Below are 24,276 nucleotides of genomic sequence, written 5' to 3'. Positions count from 1 at the left end.
TGTCGAAACTGAAATTTAATGACAGCAAATCAGAGGTAATGATTATAGGTAATGGCACCCCTACCGCCCCTCTGGCTATGTACTCTGAGGCTTTTAACAGCCTGCCTCCTCCAATAACACAAGTAAAAAAGCCTCGGCTTTCTGCTTGACCCACGCTTAACTATGGAGCCACAAGCTAAAAATCTCCTCGATCTGCTTCGGCTTAATTAGAAGTGTCAGGAAGATTCTTGGACTTCTGCCATTCGCTGCCAGAAGAATTCTTGTACAAGCCCTAGTTCTCTCCCGCCTGGACTACGGGAACTCCCTATATCTTAGTTCCCCAGATTATGTAATAAAGAGGCTGCAGGTTACGCAGAACGCGGCAGCTAGACTTCTCATGAATACCCCAAGGCATCTTTCCGCTAAACCAGCACTTGCAGCTCTTCATTGGCTCCCGATTAAGCAGCGCATTCAGTTTAAAGCTCTGTGTCTTGTTCACAGAGCCTTACACAATAAGGGTCCCCTTTCCCTTAGAAAACGTATCTTTCTTTACTCGCCCCTTAGACCTCTTAGATCTCGTTCTTCTCGACAGGTTTACATCCCTTCGGTCAAGAGATCATGGGTAGGTAATTCGTTCTCCATCAGGGCTGCTCGGCTCTGGAATGCCCTGCCCTTTGAATGCCGTCAGGAATCCTCTGAACTTCTCTTTAGGAGCAAGTTGAAAACCATTCTCTTTCCCAGTTAATCTGCTTCCCCTGGCTCTTCCGACATTCATGGTGTACTTTAGTGCTGGGATGCCCCCGGGTAGCCATGCTCTCTACAAATCTATAAACTAAACTAAACTAAACATATGTATATACATTTACATTTGCATGGACATCTTAGTATTTCTATACTATATCACTCCTTCCTTCATCCTCTGCGGGAAAACAATCTAACAATGGAGTTGTTGCCCACGCGCAATGGAACTGAGAGGAGGAGTCACTCGATCCTGTGACTCCGAAAATATTTCTTAGAAGAAAAACAACTTGTAACACTCCAAGCCAAACACTAGATGTCGGAAGGGATATGCATAGCATGTGAATCTGCAGCACTACGTGCCACGAACAGACGTACACTGGGTAAGTGACATTTTCCATATATGTGTTTGTGTGTCATTTATTTACTTATTAGAGCTTTTAGCCAGCCGTCCATTTTTACTGGCCTCTTGTGTACTTTACTTTTTTTCTTCTTCAAACTGTAGCATACTGAATCAGGCAGTGAGTCAGCCAAGCATTGCTAACTACAGTGTAGAATTCTGCTGTTTTAAGAGTGCATTCCACCCGCACAGTAGTCCCCCTTTAACCCAGGGGCTAGTTTGCGAATGAGTGCTTTTTGAGACTTAAAAAAAGACTGCTCTAGGTCAGTAGGGAATTGTGTGGCTATGAGTTAATGGTGTCAGGTTAAAGTTGGTTCAGTGCTTGAAATAGAAAGGTAGAAGTGGAGGTCCTGTGTACAAGAGTACCAGCCTGTTTCTGAGTAGTGCTGGTACTCTTCTTCAAAAAAAAAAAGTGCATTTATTTAGTACATTAAATAACCAACCCATTTAAAGCATCAAGCTAGTTCAATATTAGGTCCACAAGCAAGATTCTTAGACCAAGTAAGTGAGTTTATTGTTTCTCGAACTGCATTTTGAGTGCTTCATAACATTGGTAATGGTTTTGTATACCTCTCTTCTTGAAGTTAAAAGAAAAAATAACAAAATGCAGCAGTACTTTCAATCAAAACCTAGAGTACTTATTTGATGTTATGAGGACAGAACTATTCTTATGCTAAATGAGCAATTTACATTTTTATTGTCTTTAAAATATGAATCGTTTTGACTCTGGTATAGAATTTAGTAGTATCAGTTCACTACTTTGGAACCAATTTGATAGAAAAGCTCACCAAGTCAAAGTTAAACCCTATGTTTTTGTCTAAATGTGATTTTATAAACCTCACTGGAGAATTCTTGAGTTAATTCAAATGAATAGAAGAACTGCTGGAGTAGAGTAATTCAAGTAATGTATGAGACGATTAGTTATGGCTTGCTGCATTTGTATGTTGCCTTTACACCTGCAGTAATCAAAATGAAAAGATAGGGAAAACTGAGATCTACGTCTGGCAAAAAGAGATGCATAATAATCTGATCTATGTACTAAGCTTAAGAATAAGGAAATAAAGCAGGCAACTATTTGGTCAAGAAATCCAAGCAGGAGACAATAAATGGCAAGTTAGCAGGAATCTTAACCCATACAAGCATGTTTGTGTCTAAATACAATTGTCAAGATGGATCAAGACAGTTTTCATTTTTTTAACCAAGCCAGGAAGCCTCCAGAGCACTGTAACACAAGCTTGATACTCGAGATTCCACATGTATAATTGTGAGAAAGTAGCCTCTCTCTAGCATGGTTACAAACACTTTTAGCCTGTTTGTGAGTGTGTGTCAGTGTGTTTTTACTGTCTCACTGGGATCCTGCTCGCCAGGACTCTAGTGCTCATAGTTTGCACCCTAATGTGTGTGTTGTCAGTAGTGCTTAACTGTGTCACTGAAGTTCTGCTAACCAGAGCTTCAGTGCTTATTCTCTCTCTGCTTCCAAATAGTAACTTCATATTCCAATTTCGATTGGCACACTGGACCCCCCCTTATAACTCCTAGTAAATGGTACCTAGGTACCCAGGGCATTGAGGTTCCAGGAGATCCTTATTGGCTGCAGCATTTCTTTTACCACCCATAAGGAGCTCAGACAAACCCTTTCACAGGACTGCTACTGCAGCCTGCGTAAATAGTGCACACACTATTTCACAGCCATTTTCAATGCACTTAAGTAACTTATAACTTATATGTCTAACCTTCATTTACTGAAGGCTAGGTGCAAAGTTACTAAGTGTGAGGGCACCCTTGCACTAGCAAAGGTGCCCCAACGCTGTCCAAGGCCAATTCCCCGGCTTTTGTGAGTGCGGGGATACCATTACACATGTGCACTACATATAGGTCAATACCTATATGTAGCTTCACAATGGTAACTCCGAATATGGCCATGTAAAGTGCCTAAGATCATAGAATCCCCCATTCCAAATCTGGTATTCGGGGGCCAATCCCATGCATCCTGGGGGCTCCACAATGGACCCCCCCACTCCCCAGTACTGCCAAACCAGCTCTCTGAAGCTTGCACTGCAGCTACAATTGCTGCCACCTCACAGACTCAATCAATCAAGGAATTTGTAAAGCGCACTACTCACCTGTGAGGGTCTCAAGGCGCTGACGGCGCTTCTACTGCTCGAACAGCCAGGTCTTGAGAAGTCTCCTGAAGGTAAGGAGGTCCTTCGTCTGACGCAGATGGGTGGGAAGAGTGTTCCACGTCTTGGCGGCGAGGTGCGAAAAAGATCTGCCGGCGGTTGTAGTTCTACGGATGCATGGGACAGTTGCAAGGGCGAGGGTTGAGTGGAGCTGTCAGGTCATGGTGTAGAAAGAGGGCAGTCGGAGGTATTCTAGTCCGGTGTTGTGCAGTGCTTTGTGAGCATGGGTGAGGAGTTTGAAGGTGATTCTCTTGTTGATAGGGAGCTAGTGCAGGTCTCTCAGGTGGCCTGTGATGTGGCAGTGGCGGGGCATGTCCAGGATGAGGCTTGCAGAGGCGTTATGGATGCGTTGCAGCCTTTTCTGGAGTTTGACTGTGGTTCCTGTATAGAGGGCATTGCCGTAATCCAGTTTGCTGCTTACAAGGGCTTGGGTGACTGTTTTTCTGGTTTCCATGGAGATCCATTTGTAGAACTTTCGGAGCTTGCGGGGGTGTTGAAGCAGGAGGAGAAGATGGCGTTGACTTGCAGAGTCATGGATAGTGAGGAGTGCAGGATAAATCTTGGCTGCGTGCGTGGTTGGTGGGAGTCAGAGCAGATCCGAGAGTGGCAGGCCACCAGGAGTCATCCCATGCGCATTAGGTGGGCCGCAGATGAGGACCTCAGTCTTGTTGGAATTGAGATTGAGGCGGCTGTTCTTCATCCATTTGGCGATGGCCTTCATTCCTTTGTGGAGGTTGGTCTTGGCGGAGTCCTTGGGGAGGGAAAGGATCAGCTGGGTGTCGTCGGCATATGAGATGATGTTGAGGTTGTGCGATCAGGCCATGTAGATGTTGAGGGTCGGGCTGAGGGCCGAACCCTGGGGTATGCTGCAGATGATTTTGGTGGCTTCAGAGTGGAAAGGAGGGAGGCAGACTCTCTGAGTTCTGCCGGTGATAAAGGAGGTGACCCAGTCCAGGGATCTGTCGCGGATTCCTGCATTGCTGAGGCGTGTGTGTAGGGAGTGGTAGCAGATGGCGTCGAACACGGCTGAGAGGTCTAGGAGAATGAGGGCTGAGCAACTTAGTCCCAAGAAGGCAGAAGAAAGCGTTTCCTTTGGGAGGCGGGCGTTGCACCCTCTCGCTTTGGAAATGGATGTTACAGGCTTGGGAGGGGTAGCCTCCCAGAGCCTCTGGAAATGCTTTGAAGGGCATAAGCCAGTCTACACTGGTTCAGGGACCCCCAGTCCCTGCTCTGACGCGAATTGGACCACTCCCCTGTCCATCACACCTCTGGGGTGGTGCCCAGAGCTCCTCCAGTGTGTCCCAGACTTCAGCCATCTTGTTTACCAAGGTGTGGGGACACTGGAGATCTGAGTGGCCAGTGCCAGCAAGTGACGTCAGAGACCCCTCTGATACGTGCATACCTGGTTAGGTAGCCAATCTCTCTCTCAGGGCTATTAAGGGTCTGTCCTGTGGGTTCCTCTTCAGATTCAGCTTGTAAGCTTCCTCCAGGAATCCTCTGCAACCTCTGCTTCAGCTTCTGACTGTCAGATCAACAGGAGAATGCTCCAGGAACTGCTGTAACTGCAACAAAGTATCCAGAAAGGCCACTGTGACCTTGCAACTTCAGCTCCAGCCAGCAACTGCAACAGTTTCCAAGGTGTGCAGGCTCTGAGGACTCCCTGCCTTCACCCTGCACCAGAAGAACCGACCGGTTCTCTGGAACTCCTCTCATGGGGACGAGCGTGCTCCCTGGATCACAGGTGGTGGACCCCTTCGACCCAGACTGTCCTGAGGTCCAGCTGTCCAAACTTGGCAGAGGTAAGAGCTTGCCTTCCCGGTTTGCGACAGTACCCCTGTGCACTGTCATCTCTAGCTCATGAGGCCTCTCTGCACTATTTGCAAGAATCCTTCATGCACAGCGTGGACCAGGTCCCCAGCACTCCACCCTATGACGCACAATTCGCTGAGTTGTTCTCCGGCGGTGTGGGAACCTTCTTTTGTAGTGCTGAAGCAACTGCAGTTTGCACCTTCTTTGTCCACGTGTTCTGGGACTCCCGTGGGTGCTGCCTGGTTATCTGTGGGTTCACTCCAGTGTTGGGAGCCCCCTCTGCCTCTTCAGTCTGAGTTGAGGCCCCCAGGTCCCTCCTGGGTGCAGGCAGCACCATTTTGACGCAAACCGCAACCTTGCTTGAACCAAGGCTTGTTGGACGAATCCCGCTCTGCAACTTGCCTGCATCCAACATCTCAACGTGGGACATCTCTTGCATCTCGCAGGAACCCACAGCCATCTTCTTTGGTGCTCTTCTGCGGACTTCTTCTAACCGGAGAATCCTCTTTTGCACCATCTTCTAGGTCAGCAGGGGCTCCTGTCCTTCCTGGAAACTTCTGGACTTAGTCTTCTCTCTTCACAGGTCTTCTGGTCCAGGAATCCACCATTTGTTGCTTGCAGTCTTGCTTGGTTCTTTAACTCTTATCACGACTTGTAGTGTGTCCCGAGGAAACTTGCAGTACTTTACTCCGACTTTCTTGGGCTCTTTGGGGGGGGGGGGGGGGTATTTTACTCACCTTTGTGGTTCTCTTACACTCCCAGCGCCCCTCTACACTTGCCTAGGGGGGAATTTGCATTCCACTTTCTTAATATATGGTTTGTGTTGTCCCTAGGGCTATTGCATTCTGTTGTATTTTCTACTGTTTGCCCTATTCTGTGACTATTTACTTAGCTTATTTTGGTGTCTGTATATTGTGTATAATACTTACCTCCAGAAGGAGTATTGCCTCTAAGATATTTTTGGCATTGTGTCACTAAAATAAAGTACCTTTTGTAAGGAAATGCCTCCTTGGCATGGTTAACCCCTGACTTTTTGCCTTTGCTGATGCTATGTTTTGATTTGAAATTGTGCTGAGGCCTGCTAACCAGGCCCCAGCACCAGTGTTCTTTCCCTAACCTGTACTTTTGTTTACACAATTGGCACACCCTGGCATCCAGATAAGTCCCTTGTAACTGGCACCCCTGGTACCAAGGGCCCTGATGCCAGGGAAGGTCTCTAAGGTCTGCAGCATAACGTATGCCACCCTGGTGACCCCTCACTCAGCACAGACGCACTGCTTGCCAGCTTGTGTGCACTGGTGAGGACAAAACGAGTAAGTCGACATGGCACTCCCCTCAGGGTGCCATGCCAACCTCACACTCCCTATGCAGTATAGATAAGTCACCCCTCTAGCAGGCCTTTCAGCCCTAAGGCAGGGTGCACTATACGATAGGTGAGGGCACCAGTGCATGAGCACTGCGCCCCTACAGTGTCTAAGCAAAACCTTAGACATTGTAAGTGCAGGGTAGCCATAAGAGTATATGGTCTGGGAGTCTGTCAAACACGAACTCCACAGCACCATAATGGCTACACTGAAAACTGGGAAGTTTGGTATCAAACTTCTCAGCACAATAAATGCACACTGATGCCAGTGTACATTTTATTGTAACATACACCCCAGAGGGCACCTTAGAGGTGCCCCCTGAAACCTTAACCAACTACCCGTGTAGGCTGACTGGTTTTAGCAGCCTGCCACACTCGAGACATGTTGCTGGCCACATGGGGAGAGTGCCTTTGTCACTCTGTGGCTAGCAACAAAGCCTGCACTGGGTGGAGATGCTATCACCTCCCCCTTGCAGGAGCTGTAACACCTGGCGGTGAGCCTCAAAGGCTCACCCCCTTTGTTCCAGCACCACAGGGCACTCCAGCTAGTGGAGTTGCCCGCCCCCTCCGGCCACGGCCCCACTTTTGGCGGCAAGGCCGGAGGAGATAATGAGAAAAACAAGGAGGCGTCACTGACCAGTCAGGACAGCCCCTAAGGCACCCTGAGCTGAAGTGACTCTGACTTTTAGGAATCCTCCATCTTGCAGATGGAGGATCCCCCCAATAGGGATAGGAATGTGACCCTCTCCCCTTGGGAGGAGGCACAAAGCGGGTGTAGCCACCCTCAGGGCTAGTAGCCATTGGCTACTGCCCTCCCTGATCTAAACACACCCCTAAATTCTGTATTTAGGGGCTCCCCAGAACCTAGGAACTCAGATTCCTGCAACCTAAGAAGAGGACTGCTGAGCTGAAAAACCCTGCAGAGAAGACGGAGACACCAACTGCTTTGGCCCCAGCTCTACCGGCCTGTCTCCCCCCTTCTGAAGAAACTGCTCCAGCGACACTTTCCCCAGGACCAGCGACCTCTGAATCCTCCGAGGACTGCCCTGCTCTAGAAGGACCAAGAAATTCCAGAGAACAGTGGCCCTGTTCACCCAAGACTGCAACTTTGTTTCCAAAGAAGCAACTTCAAGACAACTGCGTTTCCCGCCAGAAGCATGAGACTTGCTACTCTGCACCCGACGCCCCCGGCTCGACTTGTGGAGAACAAACACTTAAGGGAGGACTCCCCGGCGACTACGAGACCGTGAGTAGCCAGAGTTGCCCCCCCTGAGCCCCCACAGTGACGCCTGCAGAGGGAATCCTGAGGCTCCCCCTGACCGCGACTGCCTGACTCCCAGATCCCGACGCCTGGAAAAGACTCTGCACCCGCAGCCACCAGGACCTGAAAGATCGGAACTCCAGTGCAGGAGTGACCCCCAGGAGGCCCTCTCCCTTGCCCAGGTGGTGGCTACCCCAAGGACCCCCCCCCCCCCCCCCCCCCCATTGCCTGCCTGCGTCGCTGAAGAGACCCCTTGGTCTCCCATTGATTCCAATTGAAAACCCGACGTGTGTTTGCACACAACACCCGGCCGCCCCGTGCTGCTGAGGGTGTACTTCCTGTGCTAACTTGTGTCCCCCCCGGTTTCCTACAAAACCCCCCTGGTCTGCCCTCCGAAGACGCGGGTACTTACCTGCTGGCAGACTGGAACCGGGGCACCCCCTTCTCCATTGAAGCCTATGCGTTTTGGGCACCACTTTGAACTCTGCACCTGACCGGCCCTGAGCTGCTGGTGTGGTAACTTTGGGGTTGCTCTGAACCCCCCAACGGTGGGCTACCTTGGACCCAAACTTGAACCCCGTAGGTGGTTTACTTACCTGCAAGAACTAACAAACTCTTACTCCCCCTAGGAACTGTGAACATTGCACTGTCTAGTTTTAAAATAGCTATAAAAAGTATATATGCTATTGTTATTATTCAAAGTTCCTAAAGTACTTACCTGCAATACCTTTCATTTAAAGTATTACATGTAAAGTTTGAACCTGTGTGTTTTCTATACAAAAACCTATTGGCCTGGAATTGTCTTTGAGTGTGTGTTCCTCATTTATTGCTTGTGTGTGTACAACAAATGCTTAACACTACTCCTTTGATAAGCTCGACCACACTACCACAAAATAGAGCATTAGTATTATCTCTTTTTGCCACTATCTTACCTCTAAGGGGAACCCTTAGACTCTGTGCATACTATTCCTTACTTTGAAATAATGCATACAGAACCAACCTCCTACACCTTTATTTTGGATAACACTGAGTATTGTCTTTTACTGTGTACTATAGTGGTATTGCAGTAGCTTTGCCTGTCTCCTAGTTCAGCCTAAGCTTCTCTACCACAGCTACCTCTAACAACCTAAGCTGCTAGAACACTGACTATAGTTCACTAATAAGAGATAACTGGACCTGATATAAGGCATAAGTACCTAGGGTACCCACTACAAACGAGGCCAGCCTCCTACAATAATGTAATAAAAATTTTCACATGACTGATCTAGGTATAGTCTTAAAGAAATTGTGACAGATGTCAAGGTGGAAACTTAAAACTATATCTACATCCCTGGATTCCAAACAAAATGCACCAGAAACAAGAAAAGCTGTGTTAGGTGCAAAGACAACTTGCTTTGCTTCCCCTGGAGAGAGTCCAATCTGCTTCATCATCATGTGTTGTATGTCCTGCTGACTTGCATATTAGAATGAGGTTTGAAGATGACTTTTCACCTGATTTTCAGTCTGTTAACGGAGTCTTTTTTCCACAGCTGTGACTGTGTTTTACTGGAGTTTTTAGCCTTTACCTTTTTAAACCGGCCCATTAATGCTAATGAAAAAATAAATAGGGTGGGAAAGTGCTTGCCCTTTGAGGTATGGCATTGTTATAAGTGTATATCAGAGGTCTCATGCTTTTAACCACAGTGTTAGTTTTCATGTAAATAGCACTGTAGCAGTACTAACATATAATTCACTTACACTGCGCCATTATACAGGAGCACCTTGATTACTTTAAATTGAGGAATTTAAGTTTCCAATAAATGTGAAATGTTGGTCTCTAACTTCATCGGTACCGAAAGTTATTTATGGTACAACCCCTTCCTTTTCGTCTCAGGGCAGTCCTAATGTAGTTTATGAAGCCATTCAAGTGATGCCTTGCTTGTGCCCCTCACGATTCATGTAAAAATGATTGAAAGTTTCTCACATTTTTGCAGACCCTCATCTGGCTTCATTCATTCATTTGTAGACCCCCCTCCTTGGTCTGGAATTTCTGTACAGCGGAGGTACAGCATCATCTTAATCTGCGGTTGGATAGAGAACACAACTTGTTGATAAGATGTTAGAGAAAATGAAAAAGGTCACACTAAAGGCAACACCACTCCTACCAACATCATGCAGGTAGAGCCTATGACTGCTGGACCTATAGGGGAAATCACCAGGGTAGGCATCCTATAATAGCCTTTCCTACTAAACCGTGACAGGCACCGGTCCCCCAATCAGGTCCCCTTTGGGTTAAGAGGGGCTGGGGGAGGGGGAGACTAAGCCATTTTCTCCATCAGCGGTAAAACAAAAAATTACCTCTGACAAATGGGTGTTGAGCATTATGCAACATGAGTATTGCCTCGAACTACATGAGGAACCGCCGAACATCGCCCCCTGGAAGCACAAGCTCTGTGCAGAAAATGTCCAGCTGATCCAAGAGATCGCTAAAATCAGTATTCATTCTCAGGCTCCTCAATCATTGCAACAGATTGGAGCACTTCAGAATGTCCACACCCCAAAAGCCATCCCCCTTCTGCAGCAAGGAGACTACGTGTATTTGCTCCATCTCTTAGATGTCGATTTCCACATTGCAACCCACCCGGCGCATTGCAAGTACCTGTGTTTCATGGTAAATAGTCGTCGATATCAATTCAAGGTAAATCCTTTTGGAGCCATCAAAACACCAAGGGTAGTCACACAATGTTTTGCAGCTGTTGCAGCTCACCTGCCCTGGGATGGGGTACCTAGACGATTGATTGATCTAGTGAAGCAGCAAAATAGACTGCTTACTGCATTCACAGGCAACAGTCTTCTGCTTTACGCCTTGGGATTCACCATAAATGCCAGAAAATATCCTAACTTGTGCGTTCGTGGTTACAGCTTTCCCTGGGCTCCATAGCAGACACTGTTACTGCCAATGCTTATCCAAACCAGCAAAGGGTGGGTAACATACAACACGTGCTGCCTCTTCAGCCAAGCCATCATATTCCAGTGCACTCAATAACTCGTTGTCTAGGTTCCGCCTGCTGGCAGCACGCATGCGCTGAAACTTGGTGGTCCTTGGTCAGTGTTTGTTTGCTGTAAAGGCCTGTTCGATCCAGGCAGTTACCTACAACTGTCATTTTACGTTTGAAGTGGTAGTGTCTGTTTTAATTGGTTCAACAAAGATGAAACAAATGTGTGGATTGAATGCCAAGCTAAATATCATGGTTTTGACAAAAATAAATACAAAAAGATGTGACAAGTACACGTCATGGTTTATTAAAACAACTGGTGTGTGCTTACGCTGTGCATGTACAGGCAGCCAAATACAGTACACCAATTTACACACAGCACGATAATTTAGTAGTACAAATCCAGGCATAGGTCTGTTTGTTTAAATAAGTCCCATCTATTTCTTAGCTCCTTTCTCCCATCTTGCACAGCAATGAGCTTGCAGTCGCTGCTCGTGAAGACTTTCAGTCAGAATTATCACAGTTGTCAGTTATTCTGTGCTCATAATTTATCTTTGGTTAGCTTCAACTGTGCTCTCGTTTCCTTTGTTCTGGTTTGTCATGGCATGTCTTCATCCTGTCCTCTTGTGTTTGACCCTCCCTGGGACAGGGACCAAGTACTTGTGTTCTTCCACTGCTTCAGTTTTTGGAGCAAATGTTTTGTGAGTGCATGTGTTTTCAGGCCCTCTTACATACCCCCATTCATGCTGCTTTGTTTCTCTCCTATCCTTTTATTGTCCACACCTCCCTTTCATCTAACACACATTCGCCCTTGTTGCTGTTCGGCTTTTCCCCTCTTCGTTTGCTTCCTTCTTCCCATTGTCGTGTTGGATTTTTCCCCTCCAACGCATGTTCTGTGTGTTGCCCCTCACTGCCGTTGTCCCAACCACCATAGCAATACAAAGTGCTTTAATACAGACACAGCTGTCTGTGTCCTTGCATTTTTCCAGAGCAAAGGACAAAGCACTGATTGATTCAGTTTCATCAGTCACATCGGGAGCATCGGACGGGCACTAGTTAACTATTTTGTTCTTTTTTAACTTCTGCTGCCCTGCTAACAGAAGGCTTGTGAGTGTCAAAAAAATGCGAGGCAGGATAAACAAAATTGCAAAGTTTATTTTTTAATTTTTTATAGCTAGTTTTTTTTTATTTTGCCAAGTCATCTTTTCTCATTTTGCACTCATGTTTTATTTTGTTGTTGATTACCTTGTTCTAAAAATTGCAAAGGGACATTGTTTCGTTATTATGTGTTATTGCTGAAATTACTGGACCCCCCACTTTATTATTACTGGAGCCCAGGGACCTTCACTGAATCATTATTGGAATCTGTGGACCCCTCACTGAGTCATTACTGTAACCCGGGGACCCAGGCTTATACATTGTCTATAATTTGAACCGCAATACAATCCAGAAAAAAATCACAAACAAACATGCCATCACACATTCACAAATGACACATTTTATTTAATTTGCAAACAAATACAAAAAAGTTACATTTAATAGGGAAGGTTGGAGCTTTTCTAAATTCATTTTAAGCCATACATCATCCATACTGTATTCTGTTTGATGCACCTGCACTGCTCCCACAAATCAATTTGAGGATACTAATTACATTTTTAGAGTTAGATTACAAATTTCTTGACATTTACAGTATTTTTAAAAATTTTAGGTTGTACATTTAGTTAATGTTGTATTTGTATAGCGCTTACTACCCCTGACGAGGTGTCAAAATATGTATATACAGTTTATCAATCTGTTAACAATAGTTAATTTTCTCATCAGTCACGGACCCCCTGAGGAGGCTTTGTGGACCCCCAGGGGTCCCCAGACTACAGGTCACCCCATACCAATCCACCTCAATCTAAACCACTCAACAATCCAATCCACCCAACCCACACCAATCTAATCTGTCCCACTCCAGTTCGCCCCACTCTAATCCAAAACAATCTGCACCACTCCAAAACCTGTTACCCCACTCAATCCAAATCCCATCTGCCCCACTCCAGTCCAATCTGCCCCAATCCAAAACAATCTGCCCCTCTGCAATCTGCTGCACCCCAATCCAAAACTATCTGCTCCACTCCATTCTGCCCAACTGCAATCCAAAGCAATGTGGCCCACCCCAATAAAAAACAATTTACCCTGATTCCAATCTGCCCTACTTTAATCTCAAACAATCTGTTCAACTCCTATCTGCCCCACTCCCATCTGTCCCACGCCAATCCAAAACTATCTACCCCACTTCAATCCAAAACATTCTGATCCATTAAAATATACCTCACTCCAACCCAAAACATTTGCTCGACTCCAAAACAACCTGCCCCACTCCAATCAATTCCACCCTTCCCCACTTTAATTCAAAACAATCTGCCCCACTCCAATCTGCCCCACTTTAATTCAAAACAATCTGCCCCACTCCAACCTGCCCTACTCCAATCCCATACAACCCACTACAGTTTGCCCCACTTCAATCCACCCCACTCCAATCCACCTCCTACAATCCAGGCCTCCCCCACTCGTCCAGTCCATTCCAGCCCAGACTACTCCACACCAATCCAATATAGCCACCCCACTCCAAACCAGTCGACCCCACTCCAGTCCACCCCACTCTAATCCACCCTAATACAATCTGCCCCAATCCAATCCAATCCAATCCAAAATATGTCCCACTTCAATCTGTTTCCCTCAATGCAAAACAATCTGCCACGCTCATATCTGCCCAACTCCAATCCATCCATCCCAACCCGCTCCAATGCAGTGAATCCAGTCCAATCCAAGCCACTCACCCCAGTCCATTCTAATCAACCCCAATTCAATCCATCCCTCCCCACTTCAAACCAATCTACCCTACTCACGCCACCCCTCTCTACCCCAGCCCAACCCACGCCACTTCAATCAACCATACTACCTCAATTTACTCCAACCCACTCCACGCCACTCTACAACACTCGCTGTTGCTGAACCACTGAACTCTACTCACCTCTGACAACTTACTCCCCCTACAACACCCCAGCAAATCCACTCAGACACCCTACTCCCCCACTCCACTCTGACACTCTACGGATGCTGAACAGCAGTCACACTGGTGTACAACACAGCAAAACACATTGCCAAAACTAATGGCTTTTGTATAGCCGAGACCTCTTGGCTTCGCCGATGTTTGTTTTATTGGTGAGCAGTAGAAGCAGCTTCAATAGTTTTTTCTCGCCAATATGCAGTCCTTCTACGTAGTCTAGTTTTTCCATTTTCTGCCACGTTTAATAACTTGGTGTTACTAGTAGAAAGCGTTATTGGGGTTTTATTTTTACAGCTCACGCTATTCATCCCCCACAAAACTTGTTTTGCCAATGAAAGTCTAGTCTTCTCGAGCACTGAATGATGTCCAAGTCCACGGCAGTACCCTAGAAAAACTGTTCGTGTTTATAGCCGCTCCTAATAAAGTAATGCACCCCTATTACACGTGAGTTGGAAACACAAACTACGGTAATCACCTAAAATCTTAAGCCATTGCTACCTATTCTAGAAGTTCTGCTCGCTACCCAAGCAGAATAAAATGCAACCTTCTCTGCAGGCGTACAGCCCACCCACACACAGCTGTGCCCCATACTCTTTTGAAGTAATGCTAAAAACATTATTTTTAAAATAACCCTGACAATTATGTACTCGGTGTGTTTTTTTTTTTTTCTCTCTCTCTCTCTAAATGCAAAAATGTATTTCCCTGGTGCCATTGGAAGTTAGTGACCTTGCCAACTCTTTTAACCACACTGCAGTATGTGCAGGCTTTGCATTTGATTATATTTTATTTTGAAATATGATGCGTAACAGGTATACTATGTTAGCCTGGTGTACTGTGGTACTAGTTTTGTGAATGACTTTTGTCATGTGGCCTTTAAATGGGATGCTTACTAACATAAACTACTTAGTTGACGTTAAGGCAGACTGCAGAGCTTAGTTTTGTAGTATATTAAAGATACGACACGCTATGATGGATCATGTATATGGAAAAGGGCGTTTTAGGACTTGGTCGAACCATTTTTTTCGAAAGGGACCGAGGAAAGCCGTGGGCGTTTCTTAGCAAATGAAAGATGTTTAAAATGTGCAGATTATCGATGCTTAGAATGGGCATGAGATTGCTTGCCCCCATTGTCTATGATGGACGACTGTTCTCCGAGTAATCCAAACCAGTTTTTCCGTTTAACTACCGGAGTTGTGAAGAGGCCATTTCGATTATTTTGGTGAATTAAACCAATAGTGTCAATCGATCAGAGCCAACCAATTTCCGGCAAATGGAAAGTGCAAACACTAGGTCCATGGCCAGTGCCAGTCTTCTTCAACTAACTAAACCGACTTCATTTGTTTTGAGTTTAAGCCCAGAGTAGTCACAATTGACATTCTTTGTATAGAAGTAAGTGAGCCCTGTAGTCACTGCTATTTTTTCCATGTCTAGGAGGTCCGACTCCATTGAAAGTAATTCCCTATTCAGATCCAGAATATGGATTCGTCTCTACATTTTCTGCACAAAGGGACCCCAAAAGCATGAGTCGTGGTTTAGAGCAAGCTCAGGCTTCACCTAAGCTGCATTCTTTCAGTACATATGAAGAACCTGCTTTTCAGTTTGTAGTTGTTACCCATCTCTGAATAATCTTTAAATACAGAGCTGGATATTATGATTTACAGTAATGGCTAGGCAATACCGTTCCCAATTGAATTCTTTCTCTTTTTTTTTCCCCAGGTGTGAAACACAAGTCATTTCTGACTGTTGAAGACTGCTTTGAGCTTGGAAAAATTGCATATTCCGAAGCGGACTATTATCACACAGAGCTTTGGATGGAACAGGCTCTCAGGCAATTAGATGAGGGAGAGGCGTCCACGATTGATGCAGTCTCAATCCTGGACTATCTGAGCTATGCAGTCTACCAACAAGGAGACTTGGACAATGCACTAATGCTTACAAAACGGCTCCTACAACTTGGTGAGTGTCCGTTTCTGGAGATCAAGCTATATAGTCAGTTTAAGGTGCTGTTAGTGAGGAGAAGCTGACATTATGAGTTTTGTTATTTTACTTTTGAGAGTTTCCTTGAAATTTCTATTCAGCTCTGGTAGTGACCATTGGGCTACATGTACGTTGGGCAAATACCCTCACCCATTACTAATGCTTGCTGGAAAGAGTGTTTTAAACTCTAACATTACCCGTCAGCATGCTTAATACATTTGTCTAGCTATTAGCAGAGCTTAGAGGTTCCACTTTGGCACTCATAATATTACAAACATTGGAAATGCATAGTTAGCATGTGTTTCAGTTAATTTCTAGTATAGTGAGTGTGGGTGGAATGGTGCTAACGAACACTCCTCACTGTTTGCCACAACTAAATCTGTAAACACAAAACTTTTCACGTTTTGTATCTGAGCATTACGCCCCACAGACATGTAGTTGAGGCTGCTTTTATTCACCTCGCTGTGAATTCCACTTAAAATACTGTTTTTAACCTTTGGAGGTCTGTTTGTTTTTGCTTTTCACAGAACTTTCCTGTGGAACGTTTCCTACATTGTATGTTTGGATGTAATTAATGGTGTGTACTTTAACAAAGGAAAATTTTTAATTTGATAAGTTATTTTAATTTTTTTTTAAAGCTTTTGGAACTTTGAATAAGCAGCAGAAAGTGTTTTCTTGTCCCGCCCCCCACAGCTGCATGCATTATCTCAGCGGAGGCTTGGCTACTGACCTAAATATCTTGCCAAACATGACTGTTTTAAAGGAGACCTATTTTATGACGTACGAAAACAATCTTATTGTGCCGAGGCAGTGGGCTTGGTTCACAAGCTGAACTTAGTAGTAATCCAGTAGTGTACTTAATAGAAAATGCAGCTCCCAAAAGTACGGTAGGAGATCTTAATTTCTGCTTTGTCTATTTTCTCTGAGTGGAGATCATGACGTTGGCAGATAGCCATACACACAAGTATACTGTTTGTAATTTGTGAATATCGGAGGTGGGTAGGCGAGGTGGATTGGGAAAATTATGAAAACGAAGGGGAACCTAAAGGGAGCATTAGAAAGTGATTTGAGATGTATCTGTTGATACAAAGCACACACCACAAAACATTAAAACTGTATCAGTTCACAAAGTTCGCTTTTAAAGTCACTACAGCCCTAAAAGTGTCAAAACACGCTAAAAGGTACTCCATCCCAGCCTTACAAGACAACCACTGTTACCACAGCAAATCTCCATACAAAACAGCGGAAATAATAGAAATTAATATTTAATAAGTTGTACATTGAAATTGTGTCATGGTCATGCACAGGGCGGCTGACATTCTTGACCTCCATCTCCCTACTTTAGAGGTCAAAACCAGTTCAGCGGAAGTGCTTCAGCTAGGTCAAACATCTATTGAGCCACTCTTTCCCTTCAGTGAGGCCCTAATAGATACCCTTTTGATGTTTTGGGCCAAATCACGTTCTTTCCACCTGCTAGATTGAGAGACGCTACCCTCCTGCCACGGACAACCCTACATTTCTATCTCCGCACCCCTCCCCAGAAAACTTGGTGATGCAGGCATCTACAAGACAGACAGACCTGAATGTGGTTGAGACTACTACACCATGTGGGAGTCCAAACGAGTGGAGAACTTTGTTAAGAGGGTATTTTCCTGACACAAGTTGGCCTTAACGGATGTGAAAGCCCACTGACTCTTGGGCCACTATCCCCACGCTCTTTAAGATTCTGTGGCTTTAAATTTTCTATGAAGGACTGTACCACAAATTAGTAATAACCATTGCACAAAAGAACTTCATCGGTATACGTTATAGAGTTTTTCATATTATACTGCCAGGATATTTACTTCCACAGTATGATCATGAGAAATACATCATGAACTGAGCCACGCAGTTCAAATGTAATTTTTCCGATCGTTAAATTAGTTTGTTTGTCAAGGGTGTTAGTATTCCTTAAAACAGCTATGACCAGGGATTTTTTTGCGTGTGTGCCTGTGCCTGTGCGTGTGTGTGTGTGTGCCTGTGTGTGTACGTACGCGTGCATAGCTACAAGCTGTGTCTATATGTTAGGCATGATAGGAGGAAAGTTGTAATTGTTTATGTTGTTTGGTTTGTTTAAGAGCCGGAACATCAAAGAGCAAATGGTAATCTGAAGTACTTTCAGTACATCATGACCAAAGAGAAAGAAAGCAATCTATCTGCTGTGGACAGTGAGACTGAGCAAATTGGCAAAACTAAGAAGAAGGGCCGCCCTGACGACTACCTGCCAGAGAGAAGGAAGTATGAGATGCTGTGCCGCGGTGAAGGAATAAAAATGGTAATTGTAGAATTCGTTACTGAAATAAATGGCACACGTATTAGATTGCATGCAACATTTCACTTTTAAAAGCCTATTTATGCTGAATGACCTCTATGATTGTCTTCTAAAACTCCCAGCAACACTTTGGGATGTAAGTAAGACAACCAGTAGTTCTCTGCATTGTATAGAGAATGTAGATAATTCAAGGTCATATAATTGATTAGTAGAGCGAAGAAAGGGCAAACTGATTCTTTTCTGTGTAGTCTCACTAAAAGGACCATGAGGTTCATCCTTCATGGAGGATTAGAAACTTTAAGCTAGCTTTATTATTTGCACTTCAAGGTATAACTTTGAATGGAATTTTGAGCATTTAATCCTGGAGAAGAACAGCTCACAAAAAGTTATTTGACATCAACTGGTAGGTTTGTATTCAGGACGAATTGTTTGAAAGTTAACTATTCTTTTTAAGGCAGTTTAAATAATTTTAATATGGCCTGCTATTCTCAGTTCCTTTTGATGACTGATAAAGGATCTGTATATCCATGCAGACTATACTGTCGTGCCCTATCTTGACACAGATTGCTTTTAGCTTGCAATGGACCACACAAAGATAATGGCTGGATGATGTCTGTCACTAGGCTGAATTGAATGTATTCACTCTTCAATTAGACTCATTTCACTGTAGTGTATTTACTTTTTAGTGTTCTTCTCCTCCGTTCCATTACTTTTTCAGTGCTTAAAGAGCACATTTCTTAAAAATCTATACTTTTCTAGTGTGGCATCCATATGATGTAGAATGCACCAAGGCTAAGGCTTCCTCTTCATTCCTCCTTCCTTGATTCTTTTTAGAAGAATGAAAAGAATTGGTAAATTCTTTTAGCATTTGACAGAGATCCTTGGAGATCTTGCTGCCTCAACCGCCAGGCTTACTGTGGACTGGCATGCCCACCGTATGCGCTGCATCTCTCTTCTGAGTTTCTTAGTAAAGAATGCACAGCAATATTTTTCAGATAATAGCAAACTTTAAAAGTGGAGACTTGTTGGTTTTGTCAATGTTTATCTCACTTTTTGATCCAGCTGAAAATACTTCAGTTTATAGACCATCACCAAAGAGTAGAAGAAAAAAATATATAATGTGAAGATTTCTTTAGGCAATCATAACCGTTCCCATTATGCTTGGTTGCATTCTATTCTAATCTACTCTATTCAGCTAACTGTGCTAATATAGAGTTGGACTAATGATATGGAAATCGGTTGTGGGCTCACCTGTAAAGTGGGATGTACAGTCATAACTTTTGGACTGAGAATGCGAGGAGCTCAGACAGGTTTTATACATACTCATCCTAATCATTGGTTCCCAGTAGGACATTAGACAAATAGGCCCAGTTGTGGACACACCTGTGTAACTTATAGCGCCTCTTTAGAACAACAGCAAAAATCCAAGAAACATTTATCTCCCAGCCTGGACCTTAAAAGTGAATTTTATGCTAGTCTCCAGAGGCAGTTAGCATTAGCCTTACCGCCAAAGCCAGTTCAGCTGTCCTGCTGACCCACTCTCCCCATCTGAAGACCTCTCTGGATATGTCTTTTATAACTATACTTTTGCAGTTTGAATCTTTTCTGAATTCACATGCTGTGGATTAATCGGTCATCTAGATGTGTACCTGTCAGTCCCTATGTGTGGTCACCATCTTCAAAACAATTCTGCCATTGTGTCTTACAAAACTCAGCTTTAGGGTTGTTGAAAGTTGAGCAGGAGGTATAGCGACTGAAAGGCAGGGGAAAACAGTGAGAAAAGAAAAACTGTTAAAGGGATACAAATATCCACTGGATATCACCGGAGTAAGTAGCTGTGCCATGCGGTGAGCCATCCTGGGTGTGGGGAGGCCAGTTGGGGAGGAGGGGTTCTTGGAAACTGCACCTTGGGTCTGCAACCATCGAGGAGAAAAAACACTCCCTTAACATTCTGCCTCGAGTGCCACCATAAGTTTGCACAAAGGGACACCCACAAAGTCTGCCCTAAGACCACTGCACCAAAGAAGGATTTGAGGAACCTGTAGTGCAGTGGCAGGCTAATTGATAGTTGCAACAGCCTAGAAAATAGCTAATGTTGATGTCAACGGGCCCTTCACTTGAGAAGTAAAGAGAGATGCAAATAGAGAGCGGTTGCCATCCACCCAGTGAACCATTGCCAACTCCAGTGCGCTCCTCAATAGATATCTGAATCAACACTGAGAAGAATTGTGGGAGTTGATGTTGCACTGCCCCGAACAATACAGAAAGAGGGCGAACAAAGTAATTAAGCAGTTCAAAGCTGTATCCAACACCTGCCTCAAGTCAGCCCTGGATACAGCTTGCAAGCAACTGTGTATGGGCACAAACCTTAGGAGACATGCTTCGCTGCAAGACTAGTTTTAAATTTGGGGTGCAGTTGATTGTCACACCCTCTTAACGGAAGATCATCTGTTTTGCGCAACAGTGGATGACACCCTCCAACAGATCAAAAAAGACACAGTGGAAGCAATGGGATGCTGTTTCGAGTCTGCATTAGAAAGGAGCTGCTGTGATGAGGCGGCCACTGGAAAGGGGAGGTTTTTAAAATAGTAATCCTCAGATAACCCTCCCTGCACAGTCAAGGGGACAGCAAGAAGCAACCCTGTAATGTAAGTTTCCCTCAACACTACATTAGCACATTTTCCTGGCCCTCCCTGGAATAGGCTAAACCCCAAAGGGATGGTCTCATTGAGCAAGTGACTCCAAGGAAGGAGAGCCCTGCTGCATAACAGTGGACAGAATACGAGGGTTCCTTGAGGAATTGTGGTCAATCGGCTCCTATAAATGCATACTGAAGATTATCCAACATGGCTACTGTATCAGACCTTTACAAAAACTACAAAATGTGAACGCAAAAAGAGAATTTGTAGCAAGGAACAAAACAATTCTTGCAATAATAGGCAGACAAACCTCTACGCAAACAATCAATAGAAAAGGTACCAAAGAGAGAACAACCAAGGGATCTATTTTGGATATTTTCTCGTACCAAAATCAGAGTAAACTATAAGTCCCACTCTGGGTCAAAGATTCTTAAACAAATTTGAAAAGCACCTTAGGAGGTCATTCAGCGGCTGCTGGAGGATAACTACATGGCGACCATAAACTCAAGGACACCGTTCTGTGTATGCTGATGAATAGCAAGCACAAGAAATTCCACTGATTTGATGTGAACCAGGTACAGCCAGTTCAAGATACTTACTTTGGGATCACGTCCATACCAATTATGATTACAGAATTTTCAGAGATGGCAACATGTAGGAAGTTGGCTCTGTATGCACTATTTCAAAGTAAGGAATAGTAGGCACAGAGTCCAAGGGTTCCCCTTAGAGGTAAGATAGTGGCAAAAATAGATAATTCTAATGCTCTATTTTGTGGTAGTGTGGTCGAGCAGTAGGCTTATCAAAGGAGTAGTGTTAAGCATTTGTTGTACCCACACAAGCAATAAATGAGGAACACACACTCAAAGACAATTCCAGGCCAATAGGTTTTTGTACAGAAAAATATCTTTTCTTAGTTTATTTTAAGAACCACAGGTTCAAATTTTACATGTAATACTTCAAATGAAAGGTATTGCAGGTAGGTACTTTAGGAACTTTGAATAATCAAAATAGCATATGCACTTTTCAAATAAATCACATATAGCTATTTTAAAACTAGACACTGCAATTTTCAACAGTTCCTGGGGGAGTAAGAGTTTGTTAGTTTTTGCAGGTAAGTAAACCACCTACGGGGTTAAAGTTTGGGTCCAAGGTAGCCCACCGTTGGGGGTTCAGAGCAACCCCAAAGTTACCACACCAGCAGCTCAGGGCCGGTCAGGTGCAGAGGTCAAAGTGGTGCCCAAAACGGATAGGCTTCAATGGAGAAGGGGGTGCCCTGGTTCCAGTCTGCCAGCAGGTAAGTACCCGCATCTTCGGAGGGCAGACCAGGGGGGTTTTGTAGGGCACCGGGGTGGACACAAGTCCACACAGAAAGTACACCCTCAGCGGCCGGGTGCAGTGTGCAAACAAGCGTCGGGTTTGTAATAGAAATCAATGGGAGACCAAGGGGTCTCTTCAGCGATGCAGGCAAGGGGGGGGGGGGGGGGGGCTCCTCGGGGTAGCCACCACCTGGGCAAGGGAGAGGGCCTCTTGGGGGGTCACTCCTGCACTAGAGTTCGGATCCTTCAGGTCCTGGGGGCTGCGGGTGCAGAGTCTTTACCAGGCGTCCGGATCTGAGAAGCAGGCAGTAGCGGTCAGGGGGAGCCTCGGGATTCCCTCTGCAGGCGTCGCTGGGGGGGGGGCTACTCACGGTCTCGCAGTTGCCGGGGAGTCCTCCCTGAAGTGATTGTTCTCCACAAGTCGAGCCGGGGGCGTCGGGTGCAGAGTAGCAAGTCTCACGCTTCCGGCGGGAAACGCAAGTTGTTTTAAAGTTGCTCCTTCGTTACAAAGTTGCAGTCTTGGGTGAACAGAGCCGCTGTCCTCTGCAGTTTCTTGGTCCTTCTAGAGCAGGGCAGTCCTCTAAGGATTCTGAGGTCGCTGGTCCCTGGGGAAAGCGTCGCTGGAGCAGTGTCTTTAGAAGGGGGAGACATGCCGGTAGAGCTGGGGCCAAAGCAGTTGGTGTCTCCGTCTTCTCTGCAGGGTTTTTCAGCTTAGCAGTCCTCTTCTTCTTAGGTTGCAGGAATCTGAGTTCCTAGGTTCTGGGGAGCCCCTAAATACACAATTTAGGGGTGTGTTTAGGTCTGGGAGGGCAGTAGCCAATGGCTACTAGCCCTGAGGGTGGCTACACCCTCTTTGTGCCTCCTCCCAAGGGGAGGGGGTCACATTCCTATCCCTATTGGGGGAATCCTCCATCTGCAAGATGGAGGATTTCTAAAAGTCAGTCACCTCATCTCATGTTGCCTTAGGGGCTGTCCTGAGTGGCCAGTGACTTCTCCTTGTTTTCCTCATTATCTCCTCCGGCCTTGCCGCCAAAAGTGGGGCCGTGGCCGGAGGGGGCGGGCAACTCCACTAGCTGGAATGCCCTGGGGTGCTGTAACAAAGTGGGTGAGCCTTTGAGGCTCACCGCCAGGTGTTACAGTTCCTGCAAGGGGGAGGTGATAAGCATCTCCACCCAGTACAGGCTTTGTTACTAGCCACAGAGTGACAAAGGCACTCTTCCCATGTGGCCAGCAACATGTCTTGAGTGTGGCAGGCTGCTAAAACAAGTCAGCCTACACGGGTAGTAGGTTAAGGTTTCAGGGGGCACCTCTAAGGTGCCCTCTGGGGTGTATGTTACAATAAAATGTACACTGGCATCAGTGTGCATTTATTGTGCTGAGAAGTTTGATACCAAACTTCCCAGTTTTCAGTGTAGCCATTATGGTGCTGTTGAGTTCGTGTATGACAGACTCCCAGGCCATATACTCTTATGGCTACCCTGCACTTAGAATGTCTAAGGTTTTGCTTAGACACTGTAGGGGCAACAGTGCTCATGCACTGGTGTCCTCACCTATGGTATAGTGCACCCTGCCTTAGGGCTGTAAGGCCTGCTAGAGGGGTGACTTATCTATACTGCATAGGCAGTGTGAGGTTGGCATGGCACTCTGAGGGGAGTGCCATGTCGACTTACTCGTTTGTTCCTCACCAGCACACACAAGCTGGCAAGCAGCGTGTCTGTGCTGAGTGAGGGGTCCCCAGGGTGGCATAAGACCTGCTGCAGCCCTTAGAGACCTTCCCTGGCATCAGGGCCCTTGGTACCAGGGGTACCAGTTACAAGGGACTTACCTGGATGCCAGGGTGTGCCAATTGTGGAAACAAAAGTACAGGTTAGGGAAAGAACACTGGTGCTGGGGCCTGGTTAGCAGGCCTCAGCACACTTTCAAATCAAAACCTAGCATTAGCAAAGGCAAAAAGTCAGGGGGTAACCATGCCAAGGAGGCATTTCCTTACACAACAGCACACTTGAGTTGGCAAGAGGATAGGTATACCCCTACCTGGATGATTGGCTGGTAAAGGCAGACTCTTTTTGACAATGTCAGACAAATGTAAAAAATGTTGTATATACCTGTCACAGACTGCTGTTCTCATTGAACATAATAAAATCCTCCCCATTACCAGAGAAAGAAGAGATTTAATTATTCCTGTGAGGAAATCTGGTGTACTATATGGTATAGTTGTTGTAGGAACCTGGGGTGTGTTGAGCACCTATGGTGTTATCTTGTTCCAGGTATCC

General features: G+C 45.4%; 1 protein-coding gene across 4 annotated transcripts in view; it reads left to right on the top strand.

The window, feature by feature from the left end:
- The window catches only part of P4HA1 (prolyl 4-hydroxylase subunit alpha 1), a 299,327-nt gene that overhangs the window by 99,047 nt on the left and 176,004 nt on the right, over positions 1-24,276 (top strand). For all 4 annotated transcript variants that reach the window (XM_069240397.1, XM_069240396.1, XM_069240399.1 and 1 more), the window contains exons 6-7: positions 15,477-15,716; positions 17,855-18,051. In XM_069240397.1, coding sequence (XP_069096498.1) covers positions 15,477-15,716; positions 17,855-18,051 — 437 coding nt within the window. The remainder of the gene's footprint in view (positions 1-15,476; positions 15,717-17,854; positions 18,052-24,276) is intronic.

This window comes from Pleurodeles waltl, chromosome 6, assembly GCF_031143425.1.
Source record: "Pleurodeles waltl isolate 20211129_DDA chromosome 6, aPleWal1.hap1.20221129, whole genome shotgun sequence".
NCBI classification, from domain to species: Eukaryota; Metazoa; Chordata; class Amphibia; order Caudata; family Salamandridae; genus Pleurodeles; species Pleurodeles waltl.
Note: the sequence above shows the minus strand (reverse complement) of the source record. Positions and strands in the feature narration are given on the sequence as shown.